Below are 18,100 nucleotides of genomic sequence, written 5' to 3' on the forward strand. Positions count from 1 at the left end.
TTTCCTTTTCTTTCTTTAGGCCCCCTTTTTTTCCTATCTATTATTTTTAGGCCATTTATTTTAAATTTTATTTTGTCCCATCTTTTCTTCCTGGCCTTTTGAACTCGTGCAAGATGTACGAAGTTCCCTTTTTACTCTCCTCAAATACGAAATTGCCCCCTTTCTATATACCTTTCCTTCGCACCTATGCTTGATTTTTCGCCCATCGGTGCAGAAAGACTTAGCGGGTGCAAAACAAGACATCTGTCTACTTAGTCTGTCTGTCTGTCTGTCTCGAGAAAACGGAAATCACCAGAACCTTCTGGTGCACGATTAAGAAGTTTGAAAACGCCGGAGAGAAATATCTCAGTTCAGTAGTTTACATAACTGTTTTGATGACTGTAGCGAATTTGCAGTGAGATCGTATTAGCTTTCTCTGAGCTTTGGATTGCGTTTTATTTGACGTTTTAGTAGTTTAAAATGTAACTACTGCGTGATATTGTATGATATTGTACGCATATCTAAGAGGAAAAATCCAGCATTGAGTTTTATTTCTTGTGATAAGAATAAATTTGGCGCCCCCTGGCCTAGGCGCCTTTGTGCGGTGAACAATTTTGCCACCCCCACGCGGCGGCCTGTTGGAAGTGCTGGGAAACACGAAATAATATAGGATGAAGCAGACATAGCAGATTTAATAAGAAGCATTCGATCTAAATTTAAGCATATACCTTCTATTTTAGTTAAATATTTTGCAGTCACAAATGACTTGGCACATTAATTAAGCCTCTCTCAGATCATTTACATTTTTTATATCCGTTTGATTAGAACAAAAGCAACAAACAACAGTCTAGCTAAGCTGAAATGCAGAAATGAAGGTGAGATACATGCCTATAACAACGCCATTAGGGGTCTTTTATTTCTAGTTCGTAAGGCACGCGAACTTCAGTTTTTGACATATTGTACACTTGCACATTACGGAATATTGATAGATTACATTGCAGTTTTCCTCTGTCTAATTTATAGCCATAAATATTTTTTTTGATATAGTCTGGGGTTTTTACTTTACTTTATTTTTTAAACTCTTTTTAGTTCAAAGGAGTTTCTTGTATCTAAAGGACTACTGTTTTCGTTTTGCGATTATTGACCTTTCCTTCGTATCTAAACAGGATTTTTTCGCCATGCGTGTAGAAAGACGTAACACGTGCAAAACAAAACTTCTGTCTATTTTGTCTGTTCAGCGGAAAGTTATGTTAGAGAGTTACTGTTAAGAATTATTTTTAACCTTTGCATCGCGGGTAATTCAAATTCTTAGTTTGTACGCATAGTCGTTTCAATTACAATTTATTCATTTTAAGTAATTATTATGTTTACATGGGAAAAATGTACTTTAATTTTTTTTTTGTTTGTTTCTGTTTTTTAAACCGAAGAATGAGTGAAATTTGATAATGATTTTATATTACATTGTGTAATCTGTACAAGTATAAAATGTTAAGAGCAGTGGCTTCCGTCATTTTTCAGTAAAATGTCTTCTTGTGATTCATAATTTATTTTAGTGGCTATGGTTAGGAGCTTCTTTGCTATTTGTGTACATGGCAGTTAGTTAGTTCTGAGCACTGGCCCCCAGCCCATTTAGCAGGCGAAACCTGCCATATGGCTATGAGGAGACAGTCCCAGCCACAAAGGCATAACAAAAAAAAAAAAAAAAAAAAAAAATTTCAAACACTCTCGGTGAAATAGTACCGAATTCCATTTCTGTGTTTTTTCCTGAGTTTAAAATCTTTATAAGTTTTACTTTCAATTAGTTATTATTATTCAGATCTTGGTAAAATCCTAGTATATGATGCAGCCTTGGCGTGATTTTGAAAATTATCGCCAACACCAAAAATGATCCAAAGAACGTCTATATATACTATATACTATGTATAACCATATATATTCTTTGAATGACCTGTTTACTATTCATCGTATATGTCGCGTTTTTACTGCTCATCATAAAGTCGCCAAAAGTAGCCAAATCCCGTGTGCACCGGATAATAGGATTAAACCCAGATCTTCTTTATATCATCAAAATTCATCTTAAATTTATAAGTTACCTCAATTATTTCTGTGTTCAGTATGATTTTCTGCTTTGTTACATCGCGATACGAATATTCTTATTCTCATGCACAGTTTGCATAATATCTCTTGCAAATTTTCTAAACAATTTATAATTATTAAATAAATTCTCAAACTTCGCAAATTTATATTTTTCTCTCACACTTCCAGTCAGGCAATAGTCCTCAACGAAATGCTTTGAATCGCTGAATTTATCACAAACTTTACATATATCATTTGCCTGGAGGTGGAACCTTTTTAAGTAAGCAGGGAACATTCCATGTGCAGTGAGAATTTGATTGACAGCTGCATCTCCTAAATTTCCCATTTTTTTGCTAATTTTTAAACATTTTAGATAGTTATTGTTTCTTTCAGAGAGATACCCAATAAATTTTTCCAGTCTCTAATAAGCTTGTCATATATTATAGTACATGTTTCTTTTTCGAATCTTGAATAAAATCCTTTTCGTTCCCAACACCCAGGGAGGCTTCTTTCGCTGGAGAATCCGCTCTCTTATTTCCATAATGACTAGTGTGAGCTTTGATCCAATGTAAATTCAAAATATGCTTCTTTCGTAGTTCTAAGTATATATGCTTAATTTCATTAACAATATTATTCTTTTGAAAGGGGCGGGAGAGTGCCATAAGAGCAGATAAGGCATCTGAGTATAAATTAATGTAGTACCCCATGGATAATTTCTTGATCCAGGATAAAGCCATTTTAATTGCGAACAATTCTGCTTGATAAACTGAATGTACAAGGTAGTTATAAACAAAATATTTGAGTTAATGTATTTTATATCGTTTTGATTAGAACAGAAGTAACAAACATGTTAGGGTAGCTGTCTAGCTAAGCTGAATAGCCATTTTCAACCGTAAGCAAATAAACTGTTTTCATCTTAAGGAAATTTGGCTCTAGTGTAGAATTGGGTACCCTTTCGATTAGCAACATATTTTGTTCAATTATGGCGATAAAACCTCATTTCTGATTAACATAATAGTTTTAACTTCCTGATTTTTTTTTTTTTTTTTTAAAGTGAAAATAGATCGATGTGAGCATAGAGAAAGTTAAAGCAGTGAGCAGTGCCTAGTTTGTGCAATTCTGAGATGATTTTTTTTTAATTGAAAATAGTTTGACATGGACAAAGAGTTTGTGCAATTCTTTAACATCTTATTTTTTTATTTTATTTATTTATTTATGTATTTATTTATTTTTTTTGTGTAGTGGCCATCTTGAAATTGTACCTTCCTGGTACTGATCTTGGCATTAAAAAAGAATCTGCAAAAAAGAAAACCCAATTGTAAACTTTTACCAAACATTTTCAGTAACACATGTATATGCAGCTTTAAAATGAAGTATAATATATTAAAACAGTGGAATTCTTTTATAAGACACCATTGAAAGGTTTAAAAATATTCATAGTTGAAAATATAGTGCAATTTGTAGATGATGCTTGCTCGCCTTGAAATCAATCAATCACTTTTAATGATGTGTTTACTGACTGTGAACTTTAGATAGTCAGTGAGACATATAGCTAAAGGCAGATTCGATATGATGATTTGGTAAAGCAATATTTTTTTTTCTTTTAACCAGAGTAGTGGATACTTCTGAGCAATGTAATTACTTTTCATGAAGAGCTTAAGGAAAGAACAACGGATCACAAAGTCCAATTTTCAATGATTTTAAACTGAATATGCTGTTTGAAAGAAGTATAAATAACTGTAGAATGTGGTAATGAAGTCAATTTAATGGACATGTAATTATAGCCTTCATAGCCATGCAAAGTAAATACAGCTACCAAAGAATAATTTGAGAATACCCGTAGAAAAATGGTAAAAACTGTGCGATTGAATATACAACAAGTGCAGAATAACATAAAAAATTAAGTGCTTTCTGTTGTGTCTGTAAATGTCAGAAATTGCACATTGTTTTGAAAGCATTGCATAAAATTGTATAAAGGAAAAATTTTCAGTATATTGTTTCTGTGAATGTAATTTTTAAATTTTTTTACAGCTGTAAGTATAAAATTTAAATTCTCATTAAAAGAGCATAGCTATTTGGATATCAATGAAGATTTCTAGCCTTACAAAAAATCAATTGTTTATGAAGCATTTGACTAAGTGAAATTGGTAAGAAAATTTACTATCATTTCCAAATTATTCTTAAACTTTCTAAGCTGGTGGAACCTTCTTACACAGTATGTATTTTGATAGGCTAACTTTTCAATTATATCATAATTATATTTTTTATAAAATTTAATATCAAATTCTAGTTAAAAAATTCCTTGCAGACTCTTTACTGTTAACTTTTGGACACTAAAGTCTAAGAATAAAAGTTTAAATGTACAAGTACTATTCTGTGTTGAAACATAATTATGAGGACTTTGAGATGTTAGAGAATATTAACTTCTTTTATCCTCTTATTTCTAGCATTTTGGTGTGCACAAACTCTGAAATAGTATTTCCCAACTAAGGACCATGTTTATTGTGACAATTTTCTGCAATCAAGCAAATGCTGAGTAGTGCCTGTGCTAGGTCTTTTGCTGCCAGGTGCAGTCACTTCGATTCTTAGAATCTGCCACCCATTAACTCCCTAAATTTTACAAATTTTGCTGTCCGCTGTGGCTGCACATGCTCTGGACCTGCCCTGATGCTGAGAACTAGTAAAAGTTTTAATTATGTTTTCAGTTTCAGAAAAAATGAAAGGATTTATAACAACTGGCAAGATTTCATTTCAGTGTCTTATTTGGTCTTAGTGAGCTGTGGAACTTTGATTATTTTTCTTTGGCATCCTTCTTATTATGCTTCTCATCTTTTCACCTTGAATCATGTGCTTAGTCACTTTGTAGTTTCTCTTGCTCTTGATTGCTGTGAAAGTGACATTCTGCAGTGTGGGAATTAAACTGATTGTGATAATACCTATTAAAATAAAATTAAAATTACATTAACCTATTGAATTAAAATAAAATTGATATGCTGTATTAAAATACATTGGGAAAATTGTATTTCAAGATCCCTCCCTTGGCAAAAATTGGTAATTTTTTTTGTGCCATTCCTATTTGTGTGTAAATGGACATGCATGTTATCTAATCTGAGCAGTACAAAAAGGATATTTGTCTTATCTTATTTTGAAATTTCTGTTTATTCAGTATGTGGCACATAGAATTCCTTAACAGCATCCCAAAACTGTTTAAAATTATCTGAACTAGAATCTATATACTGCCGTCGCTATATAAATTCACAGAAGTAGGAATAAAAAATATCCTCCGTAATGTTGGACTGTCGGTGGCATTTCTTTTGAAAATCCTTTTTAATTACACCACGCATACCTTCGATAATGTTGATATGAGCTCTGGCTTCCGAATCCTTAAATGTCACTGTATGATTTACTGAGAGGTGAACAAAGCCATTATCAGAAGGATAATGGTACGACTTCCAGCAATCTGATATGATTGTTGTTCCAGGTAAGGTATTCCGTTGAATTACATCCCAACAAAGTTTCTTTTCTTCTCTCCTCAACCACTTAAAAAAAACACTTTCTGCTTCCTCAATGTTTTCTTTCCAAATCGTACAGAAACTTCAGGTTAGTCTTACCACCGGCAGGCATTTAGGGTGTAAAGCACAAAATAAGCAATATACTTCCTAACTGACATCCAGCGCACAAATAAGCCCCGAGAAATATTCTCTCAACTATCGAAATCACTGCATTCACACATTACAACCAACTACATCATAATAGGGTTTCCAAAACATACACCCTGAAATACTCAGGTTACCATAAATGAAACAACTTTGTGATAATCCAAGCAGTACCTCAATACATCTTTGGTTTTCCAATATGTTATTTCATTTATGCAATATCTTCCATTTGAGAGCCAACACCCTCCCAAGTAAAATAGTATCTCTTGCAAGTAATTACTTTACTTATAAAGTAATTTAGATTGAAAAATTGTACTAATGTTGATGCTATTCGTGGGGGGGGTACCCCTTGAATTATCGCTAAGTTGTTAGGCCATTTTACTGTCAAGGGCATTGGATGTAAACAAGAATGGTGCCAAAAAATCACCGATTTTCACCAAGGGGGTTTTCACCAAATATATTTTTACTCTATTCATGTTCATATGTTTTCAAAACAGTAATTTTATCAAACATTATTAATAAAGTAAGTTATGCACAAACCTGTAATTTTATTTAATGCATCTTTTGCAGGAGATTTTGTCTCTTAGGACTGAATCATGTCTGTTATTGAGAAAATGTCCATTATGGGCATTAGAAGTTTTGGGCCTGAAGACAGTAATCGACAGGTCATTGAATTTTTCAAGCCTCTTACATTAATCCTTGGACCTAACGGCTCAGGAAAAACTGTAAGCATAGTATTCTTTAAATTATTTTAGCTCATTAGCTTTGAATTTGTATAGTATGTAAAGACAAATATATGCATATTTATTTAACTTGCATAAGCTTACATTTAAACATTTAATTATTTAGTTTATATTTAAACTGTAGCAAGGAAGCACTTCCACAAAGGATCCATTAAATGTAAACATTGCCAAAAATGGCAATAATAGTTGAAAGCTGGTAACCCGGTGAATTTGGTTGTCGGAGGTAGAGGTAGCAACCAGGTTCTACAAGCACTTAAGTGCTTGTGTTCTCGTCTGTTTGGGGCTCCGTTTTGCCGCTGGCTAGTGGTGCATCACTATCGGATGAGGTGAAAATATGGCAGGGGTGATTGATAATTGATAACACGACTGTTAAATTAGCATGGCTGTGTGCTTATGTAATTCTTAAAAGACTTAAAACTTTCAATTCTTTAAACGCGTAGAACCATAGTGTGCCTGGCTCCTAAAACATTATGATTAATGTGGGCGGCAATAATATATGTTTTAAATAATTAAGTTTTTATTTTTATTACTGTTATTTTTACCTAAAATAGTAAGAATTAAATCAGTTTTCATGTTTAAAAATTTGATATATTTTTAATGCATTTTAACAGTTACTTTTCAGAGAATGCTAGGTTTTTATATACAATAGATAATTAGAATGAAATAAAAATTATTATTGGTTCTCTGAGATGACAAAATAGTTTTATGTATTCCCAGGGTCATCAAAGTTAGTAAACCACTGCTTTGAGTAATTAATCATAGTTCTAAAGACTCTTGAAAGATAACAAGATGTATAATGTTCTTTGAGTTTTAGTTACAATGCTACTTTAAAGGATGTGAATATTAGTGAAGATTCTTGGCATTGTCAAATTTATTATGAAAAAGGCAGTGGTTTCATAATAGAATGTTTTAAGGAAGTAAATTCTATTAGTAATTTACTTCAAGAAACAACTTTGAAAAATTGCTTGTTTAAAATGAATATTTTAAATGTATTATTTAGTAATAAATTCATTAATATATTATATGTACAGTAGCACTAATTATTAAACACAATTTTGAGAATATCGATAAGCAAAGCACTTGATGAAAAAGACTTTTACATGAACTAAAAGTATCAATATTCTGTATGAATAATAGAGAATATAAGTAATGAATAATATCATCACCAAATACCTATATAAACAAAAAAGGGGGAAAAAGCATTCTCTACCTCGACACTTGAAAAAGTAATCCTGCTATGTAACACATAGTTAATTTCTGATTACATGATATTGCAAGCATTTTCTTCAGATTTTTCCTACAAGTCGTTAAGACCACTGAATACTGGTAGTTTGATCTGGGTTCATATCATGGTTAAAGGGCTGGCTGCATAGTTGATTTTTGTGATTTTCCTCATATGTAACGCAAATACAAGCCAGTTTTCCTTAGAAAGTTGTTCATAAAGGCATCCTTTTTCAGGTCAATAGCTGGTATGCTTTGCCATATTCGAATAACCTAATCTTCCCTTCAGATTCTACATTGACATGTTATATCTTATAGCTGTTGTAAGCAGGACAATGACTATTTAGCTTCTATCTGTATACCAGGAGTATATTTAAAACATGTCAGAGCCATGGGATTCATAACAAAATCGACTATGTTTTAATCTTGAAAACTATAAATTTTCCTGTTTTTTTTTTTATGAGTCATGAGTTTCACTAACAAGGTATTCATACTTCTGTTCAAGTTCACAAGTAGTTGAGCAATACAATTGTTGAATACTCTTTAGTTTGATCCAAGTTTGAATCTTCAGTATTCAGTATCTTGGGCTATCGCACTGCCATGCCCCCTAAAGTTAATTGCTGCTTGGCATAATAACAATCTCACTTGACATGTTACCCACTTTGTCAAAACTAATATATCAGCTGCAATCTCTCTAAAGATTCTCACTATAACAGGGATTTAAAAAGATATTTCTTAGAATACAAATAGGTTTGTGAATGTCCGGCAACAATTCATGAACTTTTCATGCAAAGCATTTACGACTCATTTCAGATATAACATTTTGAAAAGTGTTTCATCTGTCTTTTTTGTGCATATGGCTGCATCATTCAGAAGAAAATGATGTTGTCATGTTTCATTTCATCAGGCCAGATGAAAAGTCTCGAATACTGGAACTGCTGGTTTTTTCCCACATCTGTTATAAGAAGAAATAATTTCAATGATGTCCTGGAACTGGAATTATCCTAGGATACATATTAATTTGTCAACAGCATTGGTTATTTCATAAATAGAAATGAAAATATTGCTTTTTCAATTCTCACTTTGGATATTCTAAATTGCACTAATGTATATAGCATTGAATTATGTCCATTTTATGGTAAATTTGCAGAAGATCATTTTTTGTAAGTTTTCAAACATCTTTCAGAGGTGGACTTTCTTCTTTCAATGAAAAGAAATGTGAAAAGTGAAATGTGTGTCAATACAAATAATTGGAACTGATTATGGCATGACATCTAGTCATCACTTTAACATTCATGCTTGTTTCATTATTTTATGGTGACAATTATTTTGTTTTTTTATTTTTGAAGTGTTTTTAATGTGTTATTGAAAATATTTGTTATAAATACATTTACAAAATTTTGAATTTAACAGACATATAAAAGTGAAGCAGCAATTATGTTTCCACTTCTCAACTTTGTTTATATAAGGGAATAATAATAAGTTCAACAGAGATTTAAGCAAAGACTTTATTTTCATTGTTGTAATTGCTTATTGTAAGTTATTATTGATCTGAGCCAATATTTTTTATTGTGCTAGCATCAAACTGAATGTTTTTGCACATCGATATAAGGCAAGGATTGTTTTCCTATAGCATAGCAGGTCTCCGACAATTTCCTCACCAGCACAGTTTTTTTGGGGGAAAAAAAAAAGTCCTCCACAGAACCATATAAATTTAATAAAAGAGATATGGAGTATGCTAAGCCTAAGTATTACTATATACACTTTAATTTATATGCTTTATCATGCTTAACCAATTAATATTATGTCTTTTCCTGCTAATTTTAATTTATATGCTTTAAATATCATGTTTAACCAGTTGATGTATGCCTTTTCCTGCTAACTTTAATTTATATGTGTTTAATACGTTTCTTTAATTTTTATGCTTTAAATGTTATGGTTAACCTGTTTATTTTACTTCTATATGCTAAATATCTTATAACTTGATTGTACACTGCTAAAATCATAGCTTCCATATGCTAAATATCTTGCAACTTAACTCTAAAATCTTGGCCGATTAGCCGTTGGCGAGTAAATACACACCGCTGCTACAGTATCCTTTGCGGAAGAAAACCTTTAATCAATAATTTTTTATTATTAAGTTTTAAATTTTCAACAACATTTTTATTCTGTTTTAAAATGTATTTTTGACTTATGGTACAATGATAATGATATTTAACTATGCATTGTTGAGCTAACTTCCTTTAAAAAGGAGGGGGGAATGTGTGATTTTTAATAAATACAAGGATTACAATTCTCATTAATTTCTGAAATTCTTTATTTTTTTATTCTTACTGTAAATTTCTTTACTAATACATCTTTACTAAGTCAAGGAGCACTTTAAAATGTAAATTTCTTTACTAATACATCTTTACTAAGTCAAGGAGCACTTTAAAATGTATGATCAAACATAGACTTTTAATTAAACTTATGAGTAATTCGCATAGATTCTCAGCTCTTCTGAAGCAGTCTGCTATATTTCTTTTACATTTTCCCAGACATTATGACAAAAATTAAGGAAAATTATTATCATTAAATCTGAAGGTTTTTTTTTTTAAAAATGTTTTTATTAAAGTTCAAGATTCATCAGGACTTCTGGATTTTGTCATTAATTCATTAATTAAATCTTATAAGATGACATGTAAAATTTATAAAATTAAAAATATGAAATGGTTGTTCATTAAATAATCAAGCAATAATAACCTCATCCAAAATTTACCAAAAAAAAGGGGGGAAGGGAAGAAGAAAATTAAGAAAAATCCTCAATGTTAACATTTATTTTGTTTCATTAAACATTTCTTTTAACTTTAATTACTTCAAGAATTTCGATTGTGTATGTATTTTATTCCTTTATCTTTAATAATTTTATAGAAAGAGATAATTTCTTGTTCAGTACAAAGTTCCATTCAAGTCCTATAACTGCCATGTTGAGAATTCATATTAAATAGTCAATTGAAATCTTTTCATTTTCAGCAACTTCTTTATCATTTCATCCACTACTATTGACAGTATTTTCTGGATTTAAACTGTGCTGTAGTTGTTATTTCTAAGTGGACTGTAATATAAATTTAAAATACAAACACTATTTAACATTTTAAATATTTTTATTTAACCTTCCAAATTTTGTTTCTGATGAAGCAGCGAAACAGACGAATGACTAAAGTTTTTGTAAACTACATTATCGAAGCAACATAGCATTGCCACATTAAGCAATACAGTACAAAGTCCGTAATCTAGACATCCATTATCCGGAATGATCTATAATCTGGACCTCAAAGCCACAAACTTTTTTTTTTTTTTTGTATACTTTATGCATGCACATAATGCATTTACACATGTGCGTTGGGAGTATGTGTCTCCAGATACGTTAAAAAATGCTTGGCACAATTTATGACCAGCTACCATATTTCATGCTGAGGACGATGAAGATGATAACCGCGAATTTGAAGGTTTTCGGACATCGCAAACTAAAGGTGAAATTTTCCAGCTATTGGATTTTGTAAAGAAATGTGGAGAAGTGGTAATAAATGAAGATGATATAACAGAAGTTTTTCATTGCAACGACAATGCCCCAATCATCAATCAATTAACGGATGGTGAAATCTATAGTATGGTTCTAGATCCAGAAAATACCACTTCCTATAGTGAAGAAAGTGACAGAGAGGTTATTGAAAACGAAAAAATTTCAATTGACAAGTTAGTCGGTATTCTCGGCACAGCAATTACAGGACTTGAACAGTGGAACTTTGTAACTGAACGAGAAATTATGTTTGTTTATAGAATTAAAGAGAAAGTATTAGCACAAAAACGAAGCAACTTAAACAACTTACATTGAAAAAAATGTTTAATAAAGTAAACAAATAAATATTATGCTTTTTTTTTGTAAATTTTGATACCTTTTAGATCATAATTGTTCTTTATTTCATAAATTATGTTTTCATATTTTTAATTGTGGAATTTCCATATGCCATCTTACCAGATTTAAATTGATGATCTATAATCCGAAAGAAACCCTAATCCGGAATCGTCGAAGTCCCGACGAGTCCGGATTATGTACTTTGTACTGTACAAATACAGTCAAAAGTCGTTAATTTGGACACCCATAATCCGGACCTCAAAGCTACAAACTTTCTGCGCATGCGTCACGTTGACGCAAACCTTTACGGGTAAGACCTTTACAGCTGCGAATATGTGTGTGTGCAGGCCCAAAAAACGTTTACGTGTGCGTGTTTAATGTATAATGGACGATATAAGCTAAGCTAAAATGTTCTAATTCAGTTAATGTTGCAGATTGCGTTGTTCCTTAATCTTCGAATTGGATCTGGCTTATTATTTTTTGCAGACTGTTAGAGCAATTTTATAAAAGTAAGCTTGAACTTTCGATTATGTCAAATAGAATTTCTGATATATATTTACTAATATGTAAAGGATCTACAAAGCGCAAGTATGTTTCGAAGTCCATTAAACAAAAAGTGGAATTGCTGCAAAAAATGGATAAAGGCATATCCTTTGTTTATCTAACCATTCCAAAATCTGTTTATCAATTTCACGCTGCTCTGCGGCGGGGCGCGCAATCAATTGGAAGTTGATCTGTCAGCACTATCCTTATCTTCAGGCAGATGTTTTTATTTCATTTGGCTTATAATTCCTTACTAAATGTAGTATTTCATCTCGATGTACTCAGTCTTTGATATGATTTAAATCAAATTCCTCGTCATTATAATTCACTTCCGATAGCGAAGAAAGTAAAGTAAACAAATAAATATTAAGCTTTTTTTTTGTAAGTTTTGATACCCTTTAGATCATAATTGTTCTTTATTTCATAAATTACAGTTTCATATTTTTAATTTTATAATTTCTGCATGCCATCTTACCAGATTTAAACTGATGATCTATAATCCGGAAAAACCAATAATCCGGAATCGCCGAAGTTCCGACTAGTCCGGATTAACGACTTTTGACTGTATAACCACTTTTAATGGTGCAAACGATAAGCTATTTAACAGAGTGGCGTTAATAGTAGTATTTCTGTTTGTTAATTTGTTTGGGTAAGTTATACCATCTTCATTTAGTATTTCTATACACATTCCATTAATTGAAAAAAAAAATTATGTTTCTTTTTCAGTTAAAGCCATACCATTTGGCACTACTTTTGCTTAGCATATTTCTTCAGCACCAGGCATCACTAGTTTCGTTTGGCTTTTTCCGGATTGCTACAATGATTTTCAGATTTCATCATCTCTCGATTAATGATTAGGATGCTGGTCATTGCAATAACAGGCTTAAGTTATATTATTTTCATTTAGCATATCTTCACATTATTACATTAATTGGAAAATTTAGTTTTTTACTTGCAGTATTATCCAGAAACATTCAAATTCATGGCTGTCATAATTCTCATGGAATATGGTAGCTGGCTGTAAAGTATGCCAAGCATTTAAAAAATATGTTTGTGTATGTGCTTTGCTGTAATCTTACAATGCTCTTCACAGCAGATTTAATGTTGAAATATGTCAAGAATTATTAGACGGTCTTGCTGCTGCATTGATTTTTAAAAGCTACTTCATATCTACATTTCAGGATGTCCAAAATTCTGATATCTATTTTCTGATTTGGATAAGATAAGAATAGACAATATCCTTAGTTTTGATGACATGATAATAATAGACCAGTGTTTCCCGAAGTGTGGTCGGCGTACTTCCAGGGGTACGGGAAGAGTTTGGTAGGGGGTATGTGTTGCACCGGAGTTTGGTGGGGATATGCAGTGCATCGTGCTGAGCTGTGTCTAATTCTACGTATATGATTTTACGTTCAATTCCTAGGAAAAATTTTCTCATTTATCAAGTCAAGACAGTCTTAAGAGGCGTAAGATTGTCCTGTATTATATGGCAGGAGTATACCACATTTCGTTATAGAGACAACTTAATAGAGACTCGTTAATAGTTAGTGCCTTCTCAAGGAGCCTGTGTATTTTTAGCTTTTGTGCAATTTTTCGTATAGGAAATGTTTGTTAAGCGCTTTAGTAAGTCCGACATATTTTAATTATTTTTATAAAATATAATTTTTATCCCTGACTTAAGTTATGGATTGCTGGTTGAAATCTGGAACTAATACACCAAAAGAAAGTAATGATTATAGTAGCAATCAACTAACAGGAAATAATTAAATTAACGATGAATCAACTTAAATTCTGAGAGAACTTGTTAAGAAGAAAGCAAGGAAAACTCACAATTACAGGAAAGAATATCTGAAATTTGAATTCTCATGGATTGGAGAAGGAAATAAGCCTATTCCACTTTGCGTCATTGTTTTGAAAATCTAACAAGTGAAAGTATAAAACCATTTAACTTAAAGTGCCATTTTGAGACAAAGCATTATCAGTACAAAGATAAACCTATAGATTTTTTTGAAAATAAACTTAACCATTTAAATCAATAGATTTTTTTGAAAATAAACTTAACCATTTAAATCAATCTCAAACAGTAATGTGGGGTTTGACAGGAGGTGACAATCAACAAATACTAGAAACTTAGTATCACATGTCCCTTTTAATTGCAAAATGTAGTGCAGCGGAAACCATTGGCGAAATTTTAATCAAGCCTGCAGCCATGATAATGGCAGAAGTACTGATAGGAAAGAGAGCGAAACAAACTTTTGACTGCGCTTCTTTCTCAAATAATACAGTTTATCGACAAATCATTGATATGTTTAACCTTTAAAAGACGGGGCAGTTTGGAAAGGTTTCACTTAAAACGACGTGAAATCCAAATGTATTTTCACCCCCCTTTTAGCTGCCATTGTAAAGGGAAACTACTATTCTTTTGCATTTTTTCTTGTAGGTTGCCTTTGTTAATTTTCAGATAAGAGACTAGGGAATAATATAAAAGAATTTGTTGAATTTGTTCTCTTTTTTGCTGTTTCTTTCCCCTAAACTAGGGAAACGTATTATGGTGAGATTTCGTAGCTAAATAATTGTCATAGGTTGGAATATTAACTTTTGACATTGCGTCATAATGAAAATATGCCTTAGCAGCAAATGCACGCCTATAATCAGTTTATAGTTTATTCAGTTTTTATTTGTTTCCAATCTGGATTTAGTTTAGAATTACATGTACTAATTAACATTTTTAATTTATACTCAAAAATGATTTTTATCTATTTGCTTCTCGTATAAACTGGCAGTTCACTTTTATTTGTTTCCAAGCATTGTGTGACAGCTTATATTTATATATCAAACAAATCCCGTTGTATTTTTCTTATATTAGTTTCGTTTACCTTTTTCATTAGTATTCTTATTCAGTTTAATTTATAGATTCCCCTCCATTGTATCATAAGTTATTTCATCTTTCAGCTACATTATTGTTCATTGTTCTTTCTTGCAGTTTTGCGATAAAAGCTTTTTTTTATCCTTTAGCGTTTTTTTTTTTTTAAATTATTTTCCTTTACGTTAAAAACAGATTTTATTGATTATATTTTCATTGCATTGCACTCCATTGCATTTTGCATGTTTCGAACAGCAATATTAAATACACAAATTACAATAAAAAGGGGAAATATAAAGAAAAAATACATTTCTAATGACACTGAAAAGTTGGTGAAATTAATACTAATGTAAAATTGCTAAGATTTCACTGCTGAGGGAAGCAAAAGGGAATTTATGAAACCCCACAGTTGGGAGGCGCGAAGGTCATCTCACATAAGTGGCAAGGGAGATTATTTGGACAATGACTATCTCCGCACCCTCAAGAATGGGGGAGGGGAATTGGCTGGCCGATATTTCGGCCACAGCCGTCTTTTTGAGACACAACAGCTCTGGCCAATTCTTAGGCCACCTGTCTTTTAAAGGTTAATAATGTGAAACAGATGTTATTATTTGATATTTCTAGGTTTGTTAAGTTGTTATTATGCATCGCAAGTCGATGAGTCCACTGATATTGCGAATTTTGCAAATTTTATAGCTTTTGTTAGATTCGAAAAAAATCAAGAAATTCATAACGACTTTTCATTTTGTCAGCCTTTATTAGGTCACATAGCAGAAAAAGATATCTTTAATGTTATGAATAAATTTATGCAAGAGAACAAAATTGATTGGAATAGATGTGTTGGAATAAGCACAGATGGAGCAAAACGTATGGTCGGAATTAATAAAGGACTCTATGGGGCATGAATTCAAAACATTGCCCCAAATGTCTTATCCACACATTGTTGCATACACAGAGAGGCTTTGGATATTGATTGTTTGAATTTAGACATAAACTTCAATGTTCTCTTAATGATAGATTTGAGTTAAATTGTTCACATGACTGGAAATGGCTTTGTAAACTAGCATACTTAGTAGATATATTCTCTGTTTTAAATTGTCTCAACTCATTATTACAAGGCCCCAAAAAAAATGAAAATCATTATTTCACTTTCAAGATAAAGTGAACGCTGCCATCGCAAAACTAAATTTAGAGTAAAAGAGAGTTGGTAATGGAGAAGTGAACTCATTTCCCTCTCTTCATCAGTTTATAACAAATTTGACTACTGAAAGTGATGCTGATGCGCCTGAAATGCAACACAGCATTTGGAGAGTTTGCAAGTGGGCTTGAGAAACCATTTCCCTGATTTAAACAAAAATATTGAATGATAAGATATCCATTTAACATTAACACAACATCTATGCCAGAACATTTGTCGCATGCAGAAGAAGAGCAATTGCCGGAATTGGCTTCAGATAGATTTTTGAAAAATAAACACAAGGAGTGCACTTTAACATCATTTTGGTTACAAATACAACATGTGTTAGACTAAGTCGAAAAGAAGGAACAGACTATTGGACATGGAACTGCATCTCAGATTGAAATTAACAACCAGGAAACCAAATTATGATGATTTGTCATCTCAGCACAAACAATTTCATCATTCTCATTAATACAAATAAATGTTATTTACAACTTTCATTTATATTTTATTATGAATAGTTTTATTTCTCTTTTCTTGTTATTTTGTGTATGTCACACACACACACACACACACAAACAAAACAAAAAAACAAAAAAATTTTGATTATTACTGAAATACATCTATTTTCTTTGACGAGGGATGCTCAGCGTTACAAAAGTTATAGAAGGGATATACATATGTCAAGAGTTTGGGAAACACTGTAATAAGGTGACAAAATAGGATGTGTCAGACCAGAAAGTTAAGGAAGAGTGCAGTTCATATTTCTGGACTGAAACTGAGTCAATAAATATCTAATTCAGTACTTTCTTGATCATCCGCATCCCTACCAAAAATCATGAACTTATTAGTGACAAATTTTTCGCCATTTTTTTAACTAGATTGAAATTTTGTAGTAATTGTTTTAGGAATAGATTCAAAGCCATTATTCCCAGGCATGCTGTTACTCGAAATACTGAATTTTTGCAGAATTTGTCACATTTTTGTTGCAGGCAAATTCCTGAAAGCGCTTATTTTAAAATTTATCTTAGGACAAAAAATATTGTGATTGGTTTATAAAAATCTTTGCTATTTAGAATACAACAGAAAAAGTGTGTATGGAAGTGGTGATGTTGCTTGTTAAAACTGAAGAATCATACATGTGATTTTCATGAGATGGTGGCCAGAGTGTAATGCATTCTGAAAATCTGGTGACTTAGATATTTGCACTATAATGTGCATACTATAGTTTTTTTTACAAAAGGGCATGCCATGGAACTAAAGGCTAAAGAAATCAGTAAAAAACAACTGAGTAACATAATTAAACATGCAGTACTATAGTTTTATGGTTAAACAGAACCTTCTTCTTCACCCCCAGGGGGGCAAGTCTGAGGGTCTCCCACCCCTCATTCTCTACCATCAACTTCTTGAGAGGACTTTCGGGTCACCATGTATTTAGAGTGCCCCCATGCCACACAGACACTGTACATTTACAAGCATCTGTGCTTTTTCTGGGATTCGACCCTTCATTATGGCTTTCAAAACTTCTTTACTATTGTCATTGAAATCTATCCTTTTGTAGCATTTCATTCATGCGAACTTTAGATGGGCAGCATCAGATAACTTTTCAAGCAACTGTACATTTAAAATTATAGGCATGTAATGTGTAATGAATCATTGGAGGAGACGAGAGGTGTGGCTTGAGTGTTGAGTGATTCACAACTAAAAATCAGTTGGCCAATGTCAGCTTGGAAATATTTTAAATTTAATTTTTAATTTTTTTTTTTAAATTTGACATTAGATATTTATATTTCGTATTAATATTTTTAATTGTCTTTTTGCTTTTTTATGATTCAAAAAAATAAAAATCAACACGTGGGTCATTTAAAAAGCCTTAGTGGGTCACTGTCTGACCAACGGGTCATAGGTTCGCCACCACTGTTATAGAACAATCTAATGATTTAC

General features: G+C 31.8%; 1 protein-coding gene across 2 annotated transcripts in view; it reads left to right on the forward strand.

Moving 5' to 3' along the window:
- Positions 1–1,166: 1,166 nt before the first annotated feature.
- The window catches only part of rad50 (DNA repair protein rad50), a 100,881-nt gene continuing 83,947 nt past the window's right edge, over positions 1,167–18,100 (forward strand). The window contains exons 1-2 of one of the 2 annotated variants that reach the window (XM_035364934.2): positions 1,167–1,294; positions 6,282–6,436. In XM_035364934.2, coding sequence (XP_035220825.2) covers positions 6,308–6,436 — 129 coding nt within the window. In that variant the 5' untranslated portion in view covers positions 1,167–1,294; positions 6,282–6,307. The remainder of the gene's footprint in view (positions 1,295–6,281; positions 6,437–18,100) is intronic. The other variant, XM_035364935.2, reaches the window with a different exon arrangement.

The sequence above is a fragment of the Stegodyphus dumicola genome, chromosome 6 (assembly GCF_044657685.1).
Source record: "Stegodyphus dumicola isolate Sdum_Otavi_A_Nest chromosome 6, ASM4465768v1".
Taxonomy (NCBI): Eukaryota; Metazoa; Arthropoda; class Arachnida; order Araneae; family Eresidae; genus Stegodyphus; species Stegodyphus dumicola.